Below are 20,755 nucleotides of genomic sequence, written 5' to 3' on the forward strand. Positions count from 1 at the left end.
AGAGTAGTTTCATCGGCGTATGCAATCGGTTAGTTTGTTTTCTAGACTTGCCACATGTCACGAGTAGATTCACATCAACCGTGCATCCGATGTCTAGGCCAGTCCCTTACGCCGCTCCTGATTGGCTGTTGATAAGCCAATCACAGGGCTGGAAAGTCAGTCTCGGTCGAGAGTTCTCATAGGCAGGATGTATGTCCCATCTCTCCTGAGTTATACTTTTGAAAGACCTGTCCCTCAGGAGAGGTGGAACATACATCCTGCCTATGTGAACCCTCGAGAGAGAGAGTGTTTCCAGCCCTGTGATTGGCTTATCAGCAGCCAATCAGGAGCGTCGTAAGGGACTGGCCTAGACATCACATGCACGGTTGATGTGAAACTAGTGTAGTATATGATAAATGGCACGAGTCAAAGAACACCTTGAGAAGCACCTGGAATGAGATTGCTAATGGTTCTAGACCGACCATCAACACAGACACCTTTTGGGTTCTGCCTATAAAAAAATTATTTAAAGTATTAATAAAAACAATTCCCAGTCATTTCGGGTTGTATATAAGTGTATTTCAATGAAAGGATAAGTTATCCGTCGAGTTTTTTCTGTCTGTTGTATTGATAACTAGTTTACTAATCAGCGACATGTGATAGTGAGTTAATAAATGGAGTTCCCCGTTAGTGGGGGAGCGCTATCAGTGCACCGTAGGCATTCATTGAGGTTCTTTGCAGCATGCCTTCGGCCCCTAGCTGCAACCCCTTTCCGTTTCTTTTAACGTACCTCCTTTCATATTATCTTTCTTCCATCTTACTTTCCACCCTCTTCCAACAATTGGTTCTTAGTGCAACGATGAGGTTTTCCTCCTGTGACGCCTTTTAAACCTTTTACTGGCGGTTTCCATTTCTAAGCTGAAGGTCCTCGTAGGTCCCAACACTTGGTCTTTGACCTAAATTCCGTATTTAATTCAATTCAATTCAACAAATGGCACCTGATGATTTAGTGTTCACTTTTGATACTGAAGTAGTAAGAAAAAGAATTTCTAGAAAAACTAATGGCTATTTTGGTCTCAAAAATACTTTCCCGGGATGAAAGAGAACTTGCATTCGTGCAAGTAGTCTAGGACACGAAGTGTAGTCCTGAATCTGGTCTGGGTGTGAATGCGCGCTGTACCCTCCTCACAAGGAACATTCAGTGAATGTGACATGTGGGTATTGACAGCCTTGGCATGACTAATGTGGTAGTTCTAGAACTATTCATTGATAGTATCTTGTTTTGTGCTCATTCAAAATGGAAGGATGTGTTGACACAGTAACTTGCAGGTCTCATTAAATCATATCATGATAATTTCGTATTTGAAATGACACTCTTGTTTCAGGATGTCTTAGTGTCGCATATTAATATAGATGTCAGGTACGTTGCAGAAATGATATGAGCGCCTCAGTGGCGTGATCGGTATGGTCATGACCCGCCACCTCGGTGACCGCGAGTTCGATTCTCTGGCATTCCATTAAGGTGTGAGAGATGTGTATTTCTGGTGATAGAAGTTCACTCTCGACGTGGTTCGGAAGCCACGTAAAGCCGTTGGTCCCGTTGCCGAATAACTGCGGGTTCCATGCAACGTAAAAACACCAAACAAACAAACAAACAAACAGAAATGGTGTGTGACTCCTGCATTGCGCGTAGTTGTTGCCTCGCTGTGCGGTTAGCATAGTAATGTCTTGAATGTCAGTAAACATTGGGTTCTGCATTAAAAAGGTCGAATTGTTGCTTGGGTATCCACTTCGAATAAAGCGCCGCAAGTCATCACATATTGTCAAACGGAATTTTTTAATGAACTGTCATAATATGTTTGACCTATTGAGTGAGGTCAAGAGATCATGCCTAACCCACCTTGTCCCAGATATGCTGCCGTCTGCCCTTGGGGCGAGGCTTATTGCCCCTACCAAAACCCTCCTTGTGCTTGCGCTATTGATTTTCGAAAAAAAATGAGGTAATGACCCTGTAGGAAAAATGAACTCGATTCTCTTGTCCCCGTCATTTGTTCCAGCTTGACGCGTCTGCTGCATCCGAGGCCTCCCTGGTAGAGCATCAGTTTGCGGAGATGTTCACCCGGAAAATATGACATTCATTCTCATACTTTTGGCAGGTGTCGATTTTGTCAGGAGTGGCTTCCTCCTCCTGGCCCTGATCAATAATACCGTGTCAATTACAGACGTTAAGGAGAACAAATAAACAGTACTTGATATAGCAAGGAGTTATTTCAGTATTTCCATCCCCCCCCCCCCCTCACACTCTTCTCTCTCTCGTCTCTCTTCTCTCTCTCTCTGTAATGATGCCCCCAACGTTCCATTACGACTTAACACTAGAAAAGTCACAAGTGGTCTTCCTGGAGTGGGTTTGCATATGTGTGCGCACGTTCACACGTCCTTGCCTCTCGGATGTTTGTTCTTCCCTGCTTGCTTGGATGCAAAGGCGAAAAAAAAAAAGCCGAGAGGAAGATGGTGGACAGTCGTCAGCAGAAGGGCGCCCAAAGCTTGCTTTTTAGCATTTCTACGTGGAGCACGTTCTACATTTCCTGAAACGGATGCAGTTTCTAGGACTTAGCTGAAGCGAAGAGATTTATGAAAACACGCGTTCATATTTATATAAGCAAGGAATTGCCGGAGACGTGATTTTCACCCACCACTACCTGGAGGAGAATGGCCCAATATTGACCCTAAACGTTGGTTCACCCCCCTCCCCCATTCTTCTCTTTAATGATGAGACCTGGAACCAGCACGAGGAGCAGGTACGCTGCTATAGGTCATTCATTTTGATCAAATGTAAGATTGTTGTGAGGCATTCATCATAAATGGAAGTACGTAGACACCCGGGCCGCTTTGCTAGGGTGAAAAATTTAGTTGCGCGTTAGTAGTGATTTCCCCTGCTTGCAAGATCCTCCCCCTGGTGCCCGAAGAATTCCTGGTAGCTCGCTTATGATTGCGCGCGCACGTGTACGTGCTGTCACGAACGTATACGCTATGTAGCGACGTACACTATACGTTTTCTGGTGAGTCATAGCTCCTGAAGAGAGGCAGACGGTTTGGAGAGTAGCTGATGGAGTCTGCGGGAGAGGAGAGAAGAGAAGGGATGCTCGCTCTCTTCTCTTCTCTTTCCCTCGCCTGCAGCTCTCGTCCTCTCACCTCCCCTCCCTCCCCTTCTATCCTCACCCGCCTCCACTTCCCACGCACTCCTCATGGCTTTCCTATCCCCACCCCACCTCTCTCTCTCTCTCTCTCTCTCTCTCTCTCTCTCTCTCTCTGGTAACAAACGCAATAAAAGATATATCGAAAGAGCAACTGAATCATAGTAGAATATATTTCAAACGTCTTGATCATGTGTGCAGCAGTAAGAAAGGACCGTACAAATTTATGGGCGGGAAATGAAACTAGTGACCTCCAACCGCTTTGGACGATCGTTAGGGGACGCTTGGAGGAGGAGGAGAGAGAGACACACACACATATTTTGGTCGTTGAATCTCCAGATTTCAATGGGAGTAAATGGAAGAACGGGTGTTAGTTGGGGCTCATTTTAATCTCCTCAGTCAGTTTATGACAAATTTTACAATGCCAGTTAAGTTAACGTTAAGGACAGCAATGTTAATTATGGTCATCAAGGCAACATGATCTTTTTTTTTTAGTTTCATGGGGGAAAATATGATTCCTTTGGTGAAATGTTTTGTGTTCAAATGAATGAATAATTTAGGTTCACTGGCAAAATCTATGATTGTTTCGAATAATATTAATAAAGCGACTAAGACAAAGGAAACCAAGCAGAAGGATATGCACAAACGAGCTATCTCTTTCTAGATATGCATTGAAACTTCAGTATGGAATCCAGCTACACGTGGTTTGTTCACTTGTTACAAAGTGTTGGCTTGGATGTGACCCTAACTGTACAGGTTGTCTTTGCATTACGTGCAGACCAGTCGGTGCTCCGAGGGTCTTTTGAGCTGGCTTCAGGAGGTGTCTGTTGACTTGGCTTTTATATGTTTACTATAGGTCTACAGGTATGGCCTAGATCGAATGATACTCCCAATTGCTTATTTAACATTGTGTGTTTTATCTCGTAATCTAAACAGTGTATAACTACAAAAAGAAAAATGCAGGTTGCCGTAGCCCCCCACCCCCCCTCCCCCCCCCCCCCCCCCCCCCCCCCCCCCCCCCCCCCCCCCCCCCCCCCCCCCCCCCCACCCCCCCCCCCCCCCCCCCCCCCCCCCCCCCCCCCCCCACCCCCCCCCCCCCCCCCCCCACCCCCCCCCCCCCCCCCCCCCACTCCACCACCCAAAAAACACCCCCCCCCCCCCCCCCCCCCGTGTGAAAAGTATCACAAGGTAGTGTTCTGAGGCTTACGAAGTTGCGCGATGCAGAATTGCTATGGACTAAGTAAAACGAGTTATAGTTAGGTCAGTTTAAACCTTAACCGAGAATGTGGTGTTGCTATACGAGAAATGCCGTTCTTCAAAGATTTGTCCAGAAAGAAGCGTTATTTTCATAACAGATGCAGATTGTAACTTTTTCTGTACTCTGTTGAAAAGTTGGGGCTCACTAATAAGTCATTCATATTTACGTGACATGATAGCTAATTACGCACCACTGGCCTCTTGTTTGAGAAAGAAATATTTAAATTACTTGATGTGCATTGCAGTAGACTAGAACTGTAGAACGTGAAATTGCGTAGAATATGATTTATGCATATAATGGAGCTAAGATTGAACAAAGATTAGGACCGAACATGGTAACATATTTGTTTGTATACGTTGTTTTAAAAGTGGACAGGCAATAACACTGATTGCCATACGTACTAAACAAAGTACTGTTTGGATTGCTTAAGGCGTCCGTTGAATCTCTCATAATGCTTAGCATTTATTCCTGGATGCCATCACGAAGGTATTGTTATTCATAGTGAGTATACCGTCCCAAGGAACGAGTCAAAAGGTCGGGAACTTGGGTTAAAAACCTTCCACAGATTGAAGTGCTGATATGTTGAATAAATCTATACGTATAATGATAGCATTCGCATATTCGTCTGTGACTAAGACTTAACAAGCAAATAGAAAGTGCCTGGACACCTCAAGCAAAGGAATTCCAACACTGGCAGTGAATATGAAGAAAGTTGCAGTGACTACTCGGCGTCAGACTAATAATTAATCGATGCCTCTTATCAAAATTGCAACAGAAGACACCTATTGTACCATAATCAGTTATACGATACACAATTGAATGGAAGTAACAGATGTTGCTCTCCTCCAGTTACCCAACATTGAAATTAAGTGAAAAAATAATCTGCAGATACATGATACTAAACTATTTCATAAACCTGACGGCGAACAGAGTTTGGAATATGATAATTAGTTTGATTTTAGTATGTAATATAAACGGTCAGTAACTTTGTGTATAGTTCGGTACTGTATGCCCCAATACCTAATATTTTTTATATATATTAATTATCTGGCCTCGTAGCTCGGAGCCAAAATGTAGTGTTCCACTCTCGAACCGGACAAGGAGGGACTGATGGGCTGATTGGGCCCGCTCCCCAAATTCCAGTATGCCTCTGTTGACCTCGGCCGAGAATGAGGTATACCTAGTTGTAGTGTACCGTTGAGAGCCGTATTTAGGTAGGAGACAGACGAAAGATAAAATGCTAGATGCGTGATCATCGCAAAATCCAAAACGTCTATCAATATAATGGGAGGACCTCGACGGAGGTCATCCTCACCCCACGGGTGAAGATTCTCTCTCTCTCTCTCTCTCTCTCTCTCTCTCTCTCTCTCTCTCTCTCTTAGTCGCTGAGTAACTCTCAGCAATTGCAATACAATCGTGGACGAGAACAACAAATTTAGCGTGCCGTAGCATCATTAACGATTCATCAAAAGCTACTATTGTTATCGTACTGAACTTTGGTCTGTGTCTCACCATTTCTAGTCGCTGTTGTTTGCCTATCCCGAAGCTAGAGCGTAATCCTACTGCAATAACATTTGATGTGAAATTCTGAGCGAATTTCCTATGTGGGGTGTTGCCATGGGCATCCCTTTTTAAAGCCGAAAGGCGAAATGGATGTTTATTGTTTACGTTCTGCCGCTCCAGGAGGCAGTAAATGGTTCATATTTACGCTCCATAAGAGTTATATTTTAGTGACCTTTAGTCACTTTGATGGTTTGTGTCCTAAGAAAAATCTAATGGATTATCAGTGCTTTTAATTTAACAATCTTCTTGAAGGTAGTTTGACTCCAAATCTCTTCAAATTTACAGCACGAGACAAGGGTAGTACATAGTACCGCCCTCCCTTTTGTGAGTGGCATGTACGGGTAGGGAGGGCATTGGGTAGGGATAACGCGGGGACAAGTTATGACATAGAATGGGGGCCAGACTGGCATCCCTGAGAGAAGGAGTGGGATTGTGGCAACGGTGAGTCAGGAAGGACATGATGTTGAGGTAGACGTATTTGGTGTAGGAGTTAGTCATAGGGACGGTTGAGAGGTCTCCATGGGGTGGTTGGTGTCTTTGTGAGGGGTTGGGCCTCGAGGACAGACCGCGGCGCCTCACGATGATGATGACATTAGATGTTTTCAGTGAGATTGTTTTCTTTAGTCTCTCAAAATAGGACATCAATCAAATTTGTGAACATAATCGTTCGTTTGTACGCAATTATAATTTTGGCTGGACTGTTTACCAATCTATGGATAAAATAAACATTTAACTAAAATATGAAATTAGACGAAACTCATTAGATGCTATGAATATTATGTTGCATGTTAGCATTGACTTTGAAATATTTTATGGCAGGTTAGATAGTTGTTCTATAGACCAGTCAACAACTTCCCACATAACGCCCAATAACCCACACGTCCTTCTGCCTCTAACTCGAGTAGAAACCAGTTTGGTGGAATGTTGGGTCTCTGGGTACCAGTGTCGTAGATCTGTCAAAGCTCGGTGTTGATTAATGGTAAAGATTTAGAATTATAGTTATTTTAGTGTTATTTGATCTAGCCCTTTCGCCTTTTGTGGAACTACGGTGGGGAACCTTTTGGGCATTTTGGATTAAAAAGCAGTCATGAAAACGTTGGGATTCTTGTAGACTTGGCAGCCTGTGAATAAAACATTGGCGGCGACCGTGACATGTCATTCAGCAATAGTATTGTTGGAAATTGTTTTGGTTCCTAAGTGTATGTTGCCGGACCGAGAGGGGTTTATTTCTAGTTGTTTGTTTAGTGTTGGACTTCAAGACACTTTGTATTTTAGATAAATTTGAATAAATAGTGTTGAACGCGTCAAGGTTGCTTGAAGAACAAACAGAATCTAAAGCAACCCGGGTTTTTTTAACAATTGTATTTTATTTATTTTATAAAGATACTTTGTTGATATGCTCATGTTTAGTACATTTTGTTCGTGAAGTAATTATGGTCTGGGTTCTCAGTAATTTGCTTTTAAATGAACCCTTTTGTCAGAGGGACCCGAATTAAAATTCCAAGAATCGGCCGAGAGAGTCAGTCATCTGGCGGTATTTTGTTGTCCAGAATAAAATGAATGTCCACATATGAACAGACGCTAAAAGCGACACTGACTCTGAATGTCATTGTGACCGGTAGAGATCGAGGTTAGCTTTCTTGCCCCTCGGAAAAGAAAGTTGTCAGGGCCCCTACCCTAGTGGGGGTTGGGGGTGTTATACATACAGATCCTTAGGTGAACCTGAAGGAATGGTTGTAAAAAACTTTAGATTTTTTAATCGCTTTCTTATCTAATTGAGTTTTTTGGTGTTTAACATAATGACACTTCTCGATCACCCACTTTCGTTTTTACCGTGAATGCTTTCTTCTGCTCTTTGACCCGTTCCCGACTAGAGAAACTCTTGTCCGGCAAAGAAGTGACAGCATCACAGGCAACTGTGAAAATGTATCCAGCCTCACCAACAACCTGGTGGGATTGGATGACCCCGAGGGAAGATTCTTCAAATTCTATGCTGGTGGCAATCGGCTCTCTCGCAACTAGGAGTATGTTAATTGTGGTTTATTGTCAGGCATTTCTGCCAAGTTGGGAGTTTGATCACTATTTCCCTTTGAATCTCAAGATTTAAGCTTTGTTTTCATTGTTATCATTTTTAGGTAATAGATAAGCTTTGGATGCAGTTTTCCCCATTCAGAACCTGTCCGCAAACACAAGATCACGGGGAAAAGTGAATTGCACGTCGTCCTTTTTCTCCCACATTCAAGCAGTAAAACAAAAAATCGTAGGAAGCACAGAAAAGACAGGAAGAGAGCGACTTGACTTTTTAGTTCAACGCCTTGTGGATAGTCTTCCCCAACCCGCTTCCCCTTCACCACACATCCACGCCTCCTCCCTCCCTTGGCTCTCTCTCCCGTGTGACCTGTAGGAGGAGGGCCTCCTTCAGACTCCAGCCATACTCAGTGGATGTATAGCTCGCTCAGTGTTCGAACGACTGCCTTCCTCTTGTCGATCCTGACTACGCCAGCTTTGGGATATATAATATATATATATATTCAAGCTTTCCTCGTAGTCCACACATTGATGAACACTCCGTGGACCATTGTGGAAGATAGTTATATTAAATTAATGTGACAGTTTTAATTAAGTAATCTGTCACTATTTTGATTTCGCATCATAAATTTTAAATGCGTTAATAATGGAGATTTCTTGAAATTACATATCGCATTAACAGCAATTTTTCAGTGCAGTGATATTGTGTTTAGATGATCTGTTGAAAATCATTGAACTGTGAAGTGTCTAGAACTATAAAACCATGGTCAGGTATACACCAGTTGTATTGATGATATATGAATGTATGTATGTACGCGTTTAGCTGTATCAGGATTATTGCATATTATAGAAGTCATTCTGAAATCGAATTGTCTGTCATTCGAATTTTAATACAGTAAATCTTAGGTCTACCACTTCCATCGTCCTAACGGTTTTCGTATGCAAACGGGATGTTTGTTCACATGTGTACGTGACGGGTCGTGTGTCATGAGTTGTGCAGCTATGAATCATCATCAGCGGCATTTTCATTATTAAACAAGCGTTGTTAGAGTAACTTTTGAGTAAGAATGGGCAGATATATCATCATGTGGAGAAAGATATTGTGATTGCATATGGTTATAAAGAGACAACTTGGGCTTTTCATCTCGCGAACTGGTATTCAAATTGTATGGTAACATTGTTAGATAACAATTTAAAACACGAACAGTGAATTGGTACTTTAGAGGTAAACAGTTTTCGAGAAATATTGGTATGTTATAAAATTCGTGTTGATGCCTCTTGCGTTTGAAATGTTACGAGCAACTGTGTATAGTTGCCAGTTAGTAAATATGACCCGAATAATTAAAAATTCTTATCGTACTGATTAAGCTAGGATCGATCATAAAAACTTCATAATATTCTCTACATCTACCCAGCCAACCGATTTTTGTAGATGTCGTTATTAAAGTACAAGGAAAAGACCCACTTGATGACAGGTGTGCAGTGATCACCCTTCGGTAAGGACGTTAGGCACCACCCGTGAAGTTGCCAGAAGGATTTCTCTAAATAAGGCCAGATTTCCCTACGTGTGTTACTGCAAAACACCCCTGTCCTATAATGTTTTTTGTTCATGCCCTCTTTTGTCTTGCCCCACCCACACTTCAAATTTTATGGACATCAGATTCCCTTTTACATTTTATATTTATAAAAGGTCTGGGCAGGAGTCCGAAAAATGAATGACAGGCTTTCTAGATCTTTGTTTATATTTCCCGTTGATGAAAATCTCTGATGGGAAACTCCTCATCAGATCTAGAAATGTTAGTGTTTGATGTCATGACTAAAGCGATTGCTGGTTTCGGCACTTAAATTGCCATATACGTATGTTTTTAATTCTCGGTGCCACTGACTAAACAGGTTTGTTGGGCCACACATTTAGAGGCAAAGTTCCTTATTGTTCAAGAATCCCTAAAATTATAGTCATGTTTTCGCTGGCGTGGCAGTTATTAGGTACTCGCATTACTCACGACCCCTCTAAGAGCCTCTCGTTCATAAGGGGCATTTCCCCTTGGGTAATACTGGGTGCTAGGACAGAGAAGTGTGAATGGACACGGCATGCCACCGAAAGAATTGTATCAGAACAGTTGGGTGACAGTATTTTAAGTTGAGATATCGATCTGCAAAATTTATGGTAGTATCCCCATTTTCAGGCAAGCTTTAAATTTAAAAGCTTTTCTATTATTTTTCCCAAATTTATCTTGATTTGCCAAATGTTAGCTGAATAGAATTTTGAAGTATCGCCCCTTATCCGAACCGTTCTCTCTCTCTCTCTCTCTCTCTCTCTCTCTCTCTCTCTCTCTCTCTCTCTCTCTCTTTTCTTTTTTTAGGGAAGCTTATGCTTGGATACAATAATAAAACAAAAATTGCTCCCTCTACTTTATTGTTTTTACCTTCGACGATAACTAGTGACTTTTCAAAAGTCTTCCAAGGCTTACCAGTACTTATTTAGCCCAGTGGTGAAGTTACAGATCGGATATGGAAGTGCTTGTTGCATATGTTTGGATTAAGGAAGTGATCTAGTCTTAGCGCGTTTGTGTGTGTAGGAAATCTCCTTGTCATGGAGCACGTGGGATTGGTTCTTGGGCGTTAACTTGATAACGTCTACCAATAGGTGGGAAGAATATTACGCGGAGCTTTGTGTGTTGTGGACAATTAACATTAGTGGAGGCTTGCCGATGTTTTCTAAAAGTACGTTTGGGGACCGGTGTTAATATTTATTGGGAATTTTCAAGAATCCTTCGAGATTTTGGTATTATTTCTTAAGTATACCAAAAGTTTGAGTAAGGGCGTATCCCTAGTTAATACCATGAGTTCGTCGGTGCCACAGTGCCTAGAAGTGTGGGTGATTAGGATAGGAAATATTTGCAGCCGTTGATGATTTCAGTCCGTGGTTGGGCGTGTGGCATATGATTGGTTAAGATAACAAGGACGTGTTTGTGAGGTTCTAGGAAGATGGCCATCTTTCATCCACACATGCTAGGGTGTTGGCCCACCAAATGAAGGTGACACCAGTGACTTCACTGGTATTATCCGGGATCTCTCTCTCTCTCTCTCTCTCTCTCTCTCAACGGTTTTCAGCGTGGGAATTTGCCTTATAGTTGCGATGACAGTACGTTGCTCCATACTGTTCTAGGCCTTGTTTTTTGGTTGAGCTCATTCGCACCAGCCTTTCTCCCTTCACCCCCCCCCCCCCCCCCGCCCCGCCCCGCCCCCCCATAAATCGCACAGAAAGGTCGGTTTAGTGGTCTTGTTTAGTAGTAGTTAAAAAGTATCAAATTAATTTGGCCCCCCTAGGGTGGTAGCGCCTTCCATGGACCTCATACGGTGCACTGCAGGCATTACTTAAGGTTCTGTGCAGCCTCCATTCGGCCTGTCGCTGCAACACCTTTCATACCCTTTACTGTACCCCCTTTCCTATTCTCTTTCTTCCATCTTACTTTCCACACTTCTAACAATTGGTTCATAGTGCAACTGCGAGGTTTTCCTCCTGTTACAACTTTCTGATCTGTTTACTGTCAATCACCGTTGCAGCGCTGAATGACTTCACGGGTCCCAGCGCTTGGCCTTTTGGTTTAAATTATATATTTTATCCTATCAAATGAATTTTGTAACCCAAACAAGCCCCTGTGCTGGTATAAGGACAGCTTACTCTTGACGAGTGCACTATTTATTTATGTTGACTTGCGTTTCAGTGAACTCTTTGTTTGGTATTCATGATTAGCATCAGTCAGCCATGAGAATACCTGAAGGTCGGTGAATTGGCTGGTCAGTTTATCACTAGTGTGAAATGTAGTTTTTGAGGCGGTGTAATAGAAGTGTCTGGTTGAATCAAGATTTCATATATTACTTGGTGTGTGCTCATTTTTGTATTCGCTGACCAGCATTAAGCAAGTTAAGGCAGACCCCCGACTTGTTTGATTGATTACCTTCATTCCATTGTCATATTTAATCTCTGTAGCCAGATGAGAGAGCTTTCATAACTAAGATTGTACATTTTAATTTTCTTTCATATCAAGTGGTTAGCATAAAACATGTTGGGCATTGTCTACAGAATATGGGACAAGGAGTCGCTTTATTATTTAGGATCCCGAAGTGCTTTAGAATCGCCAAATTTTCCTTAGTATTTCATGTCATACTTCAGAATTTGCTAGATTTGTGGAGGGCACATTGGCCTGCAACCGCTGCAGTGCTGGGAGCCTTGGAAACGAGGTGGCGGCTAAGAAATTCCACGTGTTTAAGGCCACTATGATCGTAGTTTTAACAAGCTTTAATAAATAATGCTCTTTCTATTATATTTACTATATATACTATAATATATATATATATATATATATATATATATATATATATATATATATATATATATATATATATATATATATATATAATGTAGTATACGTGTGTGTGTACCCAGAACAAATCTATCCACGCATGGGAATTTCACTTTTATATATTAAGGAAAGTGGGCTTTCCACAAACAGGGATCGGTCAAAACAACAAAAATGATCGGACGTAGCCCTCCAATATTTTCTAGTAGAAAGCACTGCTTTATAGTTGATGCTGGGACACTGTGTGTCCTTCCGTTGATAAATAAAGACCCACGAATGATTCGTATCTTCAAAATGACCCAGTATATCTCATTCATATTTTGTTTAACTTCTTCAACCAAGTTATTACCTACTTTTCATTTCGGCACCGAATGGCCTTCTTGGCCTCAATCCCTAGTCTTCCATCCATGCATACATGCTTTGTGTTCTAGCCATTATATCAGCTAACTAAACTTTGTTATTCTGCAATACCTACTGAGATGCAGCAAAAATTTTTAGCACACGAAACCCAGATATTTCAGCAAGTTGCCCCAAGAACTAAAATGAATGTGGAAACAAACTATAACAGAAACTGATGACCTTTGTGTTCCTGGAAACTTAATTTATAACTGGCATATAAAAATGGTGTTTAGTAAAGCATTGAATGGGGGCCAAGACTTTCAGGTTATGAACTATCTTTGCTGGTGGACAATTCACTTCACTGTGAGTTTGCTCAGCTGACGACTCCCTGAGGCCAAAGAATATATATACCTGTAAATGTCCGACGGCATTCGTGCGCCAAAAGAAATTTAGGTATTTGTTTCGGTGAATGATACAGTTCTGATATTGCTATACGTTTGGAGCCAGTTTTAGCACATTACAAAAGAACACAACTGCAGCAATTTCATGAATTATGCTTCCTTAGGCAGAGGTTGCAGAGTTCAATATATGACTAAGTACAATTCACCGAGTAGAATTTCAGACTGACGAGTCCAGTTTTTATCTGTCACTTGTGCTTTTTATTTCCCCATAATGAAAGGAAGCTTTCGTGTATATGCTTTTTATTCTTTTTATTAATTTCGCCCAAGGTTTTCACCAGTGACTGTAGTCGTATTATCCATAGTTACCATAGTTGTAGCTAAAGAATATTGTATTCCATCAGCCCGTGTTGCATTAACTGATTATCTCTGGGATATTTGTGCCATAGATTACATATATCATAACGAGATTTTCTTACAAGTAGTAACTACGTTTCCCGTGCGTTAGTGTGAGGTAGTACCAGACTGAGTAGGGAAAGTCATTAGGTATGTAGCAAAAAGAAATACAAAATTATATGTATATTTAGACAAGTTTTTCAGGTTAGTTGAAACTAAAGAAAGCTTCTAAATAAGGTCTGTTTGAGGTCGCCACGTGTAATTGGAGATGACACTGGTAGTGGTTAAGTGTTACAATGAATGGCGTGGTATTATAACCAAGTTGGCGACTTGAAAGAAAGTGATGCTCTGGTGGGGAAATACTTGTTAACATAAGGATCTCATGAGTCCGAACAGTTACAATTGTAAGTGAAACTTAGGGGCTTAGCATTATTAAAGGTCGGTTGAAGGTCCTTGTGTGAATGTAAATAAATGAGTATGGAAAAATGGTATTGATTAATGTGCATTTGATTACAATATGTTTCAAACAGGCTGTTGTTAATTTGCGAGTCGATGAACCACTGTCATTGAATAAGTGATTACCTGTGTAACATTTTCCAGGGTACATCAGCCACCTGGAGGCAACACCCACCTAAATGACGAACTTCCCAAAGTACCTTTGAATGTTAGGCAAGTGAAGAATAAAATGAACATTCTCTCTCTCTCTCTCTCTCTCTCTCTCTCTCTCTCTCCTCTCTCTCTCTCTCTCTTTCATAATTTGTGGAGTTTTCCATATCAGTTGTGATAAATGAAATTCATGTATGAAGTACTGAAATGACTGATGTATTTTATGCAACTGGTGTATTACCTGCCCTTGGTAAGATAGTCGTGAATCGAATTTCAGAGTTCAACAGCCTCCTGGTGGAAAAACCCACATTGATGAAGAATTAGCCCCAGAACAACCTAAAGTTAGGCAAGTGTCATGATCTGGAGTAAAGCTCAGTTGCATTTTGAGAAGCTGTTGTTTTTTTGAGTGGCTAGATACGAGTGAATTTGCCGCATATAAGTAAGGACAATCATTTTAGGGCTCCAGTTGGCAAATAGGATGAGTTATGTCGGGATATGGGTATGATCTGTTGATCACTGTATATTACATGTATTGTTAAGTTGGACTAACTACATTTAAGAATAAATGAATGCTAGTCCAAGAGAAGCAAGAATCAGGGGTATAGTGTGTGGAGTAAAACTAGAGTGGAGTAAAACTAAATGTAAATACTTAGAAGTAAACAAGTTACAAAGTGATTTTGTGGGTTTCTTTTTCAGTTTTCAATTTTCAATCGGGTATGTCGAGATAATTGTCCAAATGCTATAAAATTGGCAAGTAGTTTGTGTATCTAGGTTTGGGACCAGGAACTCCAAAGTAACCTATGCAGTACTCTGTGAGACATTCATTCGTCGCAGAATGATTTATAAGACTTTGTTTGAAAAATGGAGACATACCAAGCTTTTTGTGTTATAATCAGTATTAAATATGTTCAAAATGGAGTTGGGATTAGGCTACACTTGTTAATGCAAACCTAATGAACGGAGACAGCTGGTTAATAAATACTGTACTTTCCATCAAGGGATGAAAGGAGCAAGCATAAGTTTTGCTAGTATTTGGATGTGCGATGAGAAATGTGAGCCAGCACTGGTATTCAGTCTAGTGTTTAGGGCCTTGGCCATGTTCTGCGTTGTCTGTGTGGTGTACGTGCACATACTGTTCTTTTACTTGGCCGGTCACTACATGATAATACCAGGTGTAACTAATCCCATTAGATAGGATTAACAATAAATATTCTTATTAGATTTTCAAAAAGATGTATCTGTTTACAGGGTTTTGAAACCTCCTGGCGGTGGCTCGTCTATCAGCTTCGGCGAAGAGGACAACCTGAGTCCCAGAGGTAATTCGACCCCCGTGGAAGAAGCCCCCAAGAATGATAACCAAGAGCAGCAGTCGCCAAAGGCTGAAACTAATGGTACGAGTTCTCCCCCACAAACTCCCAAAGAAAATGGCACTAATTCTGTCACAGAAAATAGTCCCTCCACTGCCACAAACACTGCCACCACCAATGGTGTTGCACTTAATGGCACTGTTACTAATGGCACCACAAGTGGTTCTTCCACTCCAAACTCTTCCAGGCTAGATACGCAGAATCGTCTCTTTGGCCAAGAGCCTCAAAAGATGTCAATGTCAAGCCGCAGGGTGCGGGATCATCATCGCAGTAATATTTTCTCCGACTCAGATGAGAACGTTCCAAGTAAATCAGGTGAGTTTTCTAATAGTATTTTCAACACTTTTTCAGTTCCTTTTAGCTTGTTTTTTGGGTCGATGTGACATTTACATTTCAGCCAGTGAAGCGGACTCTTAATTTCTTAGTGCTGGTTTTCAAAACCAGTTTTGTGATTGACAGAAGACTTGTTAACCTGGGGAATGTGCCATTTGAATGACTGAAATTACTTAATCACATTGATTTTGGATTTTACTGCGGTCCATTGCCTATTTCAATTAAGCATAGTTCTCTTTGTACGGTATTTATACCGTAATTGGGTGGTAACTGACCCCGACTGTAATTTTGCAAATCCATCCATTGGTGATATCCAAGCCTTTTGCCAAATTTGCATCAAGATGAAAATCGTGTTAATTTGTTATACAGCACAGCAGCAGTTGGTCATATACAAAGAATTGTAATTTTGTTGGTTTTATAAGTTCTTTCGCACAAAACTGCCTCATAATTGTCTAAAAGGAAATTAATGACAATTTATAGGCTTTGTATAAACTGCGCAGTACATACAAGCAAGTACAGAGATAATGCTGTATCAGATTGACTTACAGGGTTTTACTGATTGAAAGAATTGTTCCATATTTGCAAACCTACAGTAATAATATATATATATATATATATATATATATATATATATATATATATATATATATATATATATATATTATTATATTATATATATATATATACAGTGGCACCTCGACAAAAGAAAGCAAATACGAAGATTTTTGTGGCTCTACATACGAAAATTGTTCAAGATACAAAAGATTGTTGCTGTAAAGTCCAAGATTTGCCCAGACCACTGATAACAATTTTAAAACTCGCGCGCTGACAACTGAGTAGACTAGCCACCATCCTCCCACTCTCCCATTGGTTCCTGATGCTAGTCACCGCCATAAGATCCTGCTTTCCTATTTGTCAGCATCTCTCCCATCGTGCTCTATGTAACGGCGTGCTTTTTCGGCCACTTCGCGGCATCATCGGTATGTTTATTAACCCTTAAACGCCGAATGGACGCATTAAACGTCGAGTCAAAATGTCTCCCGTATGCTGAATGGACGTACCATACGTAGACTCAAAAAAGTTTTTTTTTAAATTCGCGGAAAAATACTTATAGGCCTACCAGCCAAAAACTTTTGAATCACGCGCCTTGGGGGATGCTGGGAGTTCACGGATCAAGGCGTTGTTTTGTTTACAATCGTTACGCAGGCGCGCAAGCGCGAATTTCTTTGTTATCGCACTAAAAAGTATCAGTGACACATCTCAAAAATTATTTCGTCACTTTGACATAATTTTTGGACCGTTTTAAATTATCCGTGACATGAAGTATTATATATGGAAATGTGCGCAATTTCATTTAGAATACAAAAAAAAATACTCATGATTGTAGCTTTTATCAGTTTTGAAATATTTCCATATAAACAACGATAAGTGCCAAAATTTCAACCTTCGGTTAACTTTGACTCTACCGAAATGGTCGAAAAACGCAATTGTAAGCTAAAACGCTTATATTGTAGTAATATTCAACTATTTACCTTAATTTTGCAACAAATTGGAAGTCTCTAGCACAATATTTCGATTTATGGTGAATTTATGAAAAAACTTTTTCCTTACGTCCGCGCGGTAACTCTTCCGAAAAAAATCATACATGCGATTGTGGTAATGTTTGCACCATTTTAAAATTAGCCGTTACATAAAGTTTTATATATGAAAATGTGCGCAATCTCATGCACAATACAACTAAAAACAACCCATGGTTGTAGCTTTTATCAGTTTTGAAATATTTTCATATAAAAAATAAGTGACAAATTTTCAACCTTCGGTCAAATTTGACTCTACCGAAATGGTCGAAAAACGCAATTGTAAGCTAAAACTCTTATATTTTAGTAATATTCAATCATTTACCTTCATTTTGTAACAAATTGGAAGTCTCTAGTACAATATTTCGATTTATGGTGAATTTATGAAAAAAATAACATTTTCCTTACGTCCGCGCGGTAACTCTTCCGAAAAAATCATACGTGCGATTGTGGTAATGTTTGCACCATTTTAAATTAGCCGTTACATAAAGTTTTATATATGAAAATGTGCGCAATTTCATGTAGAATACAACGAAAAATAATTGAAGGTTGTAGCTTTTCTCATTTTCGAAATATTTGCATATAAATCACGATAAATAGAAAAAAAAACCACGTTCGGTCAACTTTGACTCTACTGAAATGGTCGAAAAATGCAATTGTAAGCTAAAACTCTTATATTTTAGTAATATTCAATCATTTACCTTCATTTTGCAACAAATTGGAAGTCTAGCACAATATTTCGATTTATGGTGAATTTATGAAAAAAACTTTCCTTCCCTCCGCGCACGGATTCTCCGCCATAAATCTCCGAATTGCGTACATCGCATTCTCGGAAAATTTGCTCCGTTTCTTATTAGGCATTTCATAGAGTTTTATATATGAAAATGTGCGCAATTTCATGTAGAATAAAAGGAAAAATATTTGAAGGTTGTAGCTTTTCTAATTTCCAAAATAATTGCATATAAAAAAAAATTTATAAAAAAATTTCTACATTTGGTCATTTTTAACTTGTCGGAAATGGTCGAAAATTGCAATTGTAAGGTAAAACTCTTACAGTATCGTAATATTCCATCATTTAACTTCATCTTGAAACAAATTCGAAGTCTCTATAACAATATTTAGATTTATGGTGAATTTAAAAAAAAAAAATTTTTTACGTCCGCGGATTACGAATTCATGCATCATTTTGTGGTAATATTTTCTCTGTGTTGCTTTTATCGTTTTACAATGTGTTATACCAAAAAGATCGCAATTTAGTTTACATTACAACGAAAAAAAAAGTAACTTGTTACCTTTAACCGTTTTGCGCACAGCGCGATTTGAATACAATTATATATGAAATTTCGTTTTTGCGCTATCATATATCGCATTATTTATATATGATAATGATAATTTTTATCATTTCTGATGGTTGCATACTAAACTTCAGGCAATGACAAAAAATTGAGCCAAGAATGAACTCTTAATCTTCAAAACTAAGCGCGCTGTGATTTTTTGAAAAAATTATTTTTTCTGCTTCCGCACTCACTCCAAACCAGCCCCGGCATTCGGGAGAGGTTTCGATTTTTACCGCTTCGGCGTTTAAGGGTTAACTTAAATTCGTTAGTGATTTCGTTGTAGTACTACTTTATCGTGTTGTGTGAGAACTTTACTTCATATATATACGTACTACATAACTTAATTACGTACAGTATATACGTAGTCATGGGTCCCAAGAAAGTTGAAGTAGGAAAGAAGAGGATGCTTTCTTTGGAGACAAAGATGGAGATAATTAAAAAGTATGAAGCTGGCATGTGATTGAGTGTGATCGCCAAGGAATACGGCCGAAATCCGTCAACAATAGGAACCATCCTTAAGCAGAAGGATGTCATCAAAGCAGCTACACCTTCCAAGGGCGTGACTATTTTGTCTAGCAAGAGGAGCCATGTGAACGATGAGATAGAAAGGCTGCTTCTTGTCTGGATAAAAGACAAAGAAATCACTGGCGATACGATAACGGAGACGGCAATCTGCCAAGGCCAGCGCTATTTTCGGCAATTTGATTGCCCAGGCCGAAGACGACGGAGGAGAAGGGACATAGACGCAAACCTCAGAGCTCAAGGCTTCTCATGGGTGGTTCAAAAAATTCCGTAAACGGACTGGCATCCATTCGGTGGTGCGGCATGGGGAGGCGGCCAGCTCGGACACGAAAGCGGCCGAAGCCTTTATTAAGACGTTCGACAAGATGACAATCAAGGAAGGCTACAGTTCTCAGCAAGTCTTCAACTGTGATGAGACTGGCCTTTTTTGGAAAAAAAATGCCTCATCGGACGTACATCACGTAGGAAGAGAAGAAGCTGCCCGGGCATAACCCTATGAAAGACACGCTTGTGCTCGCACTTTGTTCCAACGCTAGCGGGGATTGCAAGGTGAAGCCCCTACTTGTGTATCATTCGGAGACTCCTTGAGCCTTCAAGGCCCACAAAGTGCTTAATGAGAAGCTTCCAGTGATGTGGAGGGCTAGTGCGAAAGCCTGGGTAACGAGACTTTTGTTCACCGAGTGGGTAAATCTGTGTTTCGGCCCGACTGAAGAAATTCTTGGAAGAGAATCGCCTCCCTCTGAAATGTCTGCTGTTGCTGGGCAATGCCCCTGCTCACCCTCCTGGCCTCGAGGAAGATATCCTAGCGAAGTATTCGTTTATCAAGGTTCTTTATCTTCCGCCTAACACCACCCCTCTCCTCCAGCCCATGGACCAGCAAGTGATATCGAACTTCAAGAAGCTGTATACGAAACATCTTTTCAAGAGATGTTTCGACATCACCGATACCACAAACCTTACCTTGCGTGAATTTTGGAAGGAGCATTTCGATGTTGTGATATGCATCTGACTCATTGACCAAGCTTGGCAGGAGGTTTCGAGGCGAACCTTAAATTCTTTGTAGAGGAAACTCTGGCCTGATGCTGTATCCGCCCGAGACTTCGAGGGATTCGACGTGGGCGAAGCTGGTGCTGCAGATTCAGGAACAGTTGACGATCCTGAAACTGTTTTGCAACCAGATCTTGACGAGATCGTTGCTCTCGGCAAGTCCATGGGGCTGGTCGTCGACGAGGAAGACATCAGTGACCTTCTCAAGGAGCACCAAGAGGAGCTTATGACGGATGACCTGAAGGAGTTGGAGCCCATGCAACATAATGTCGTTCAAGAAGAGTTCTCTAGCAGTGGCAAGGAGGACGACCCTATGACAACGGGAGAAATTAAGGATGCTTTAGCTGCTTTTCATAAGGTGCAATCATTTGTAGAAAAGAGACACCCCGAAAAGGCTTACACAGGTCATATGCTTGCACAGTTCGATGACGTTTGCCTAAGTCGTTT

General features: G+C 40.7%; 1 protein-coding gene across 11 annotated transcripts in view; it reads left to right on the forward strand.

Annotated features, from left to right (window-relative positions):
* LOC135220814 (microtubule-associated protein Jupiter-like) overlaps positions 1 to 20,755 on the forward strand; it is a 92,262-nt gene that overhangs the window by 54,195 nt on the left and 17,312 nt on the right. For 7 of the 11 annotated variants that reach the window (XM_064258340.1, XM_064258338.1, XM_064258333.1 and 4 more), the window contains one exon: positions 15,374 to 15,807. In XM_064258340.1, coding sequence (XP_064114410.1) covers positions 15,374 to 15,807 — 434 coding nt within the window. Of the gene's footprint in view, positions 1 to 8,430; positions 8,794 to 14,119; positions 14,189 to 14,402; positions 14,472 to 15,373; positions 15,808 to 20,755 lie in introns of those variants that run through there. The other 4 variants (XM_064258330.1, XM_064258339.1, XM_064258341.1 and 1 more) reach the window with 4 other exon arrangements.

This window comes from Macrobrachium nipponense, chromosome 2 (assembly GCF_015104395.2).
Source record: "Macrobrachium nipponense isolate FS-2020 chromosome 2, ASM1510439v2, whole genome shotgun sequence".
Taxonomy (NCBI): Eukaryota; Metazoa; Arthropoda; class Malacostraca; order Decapoda; family Palaemonidae; genus Macrobrachium; species Macrobrachium nipponense.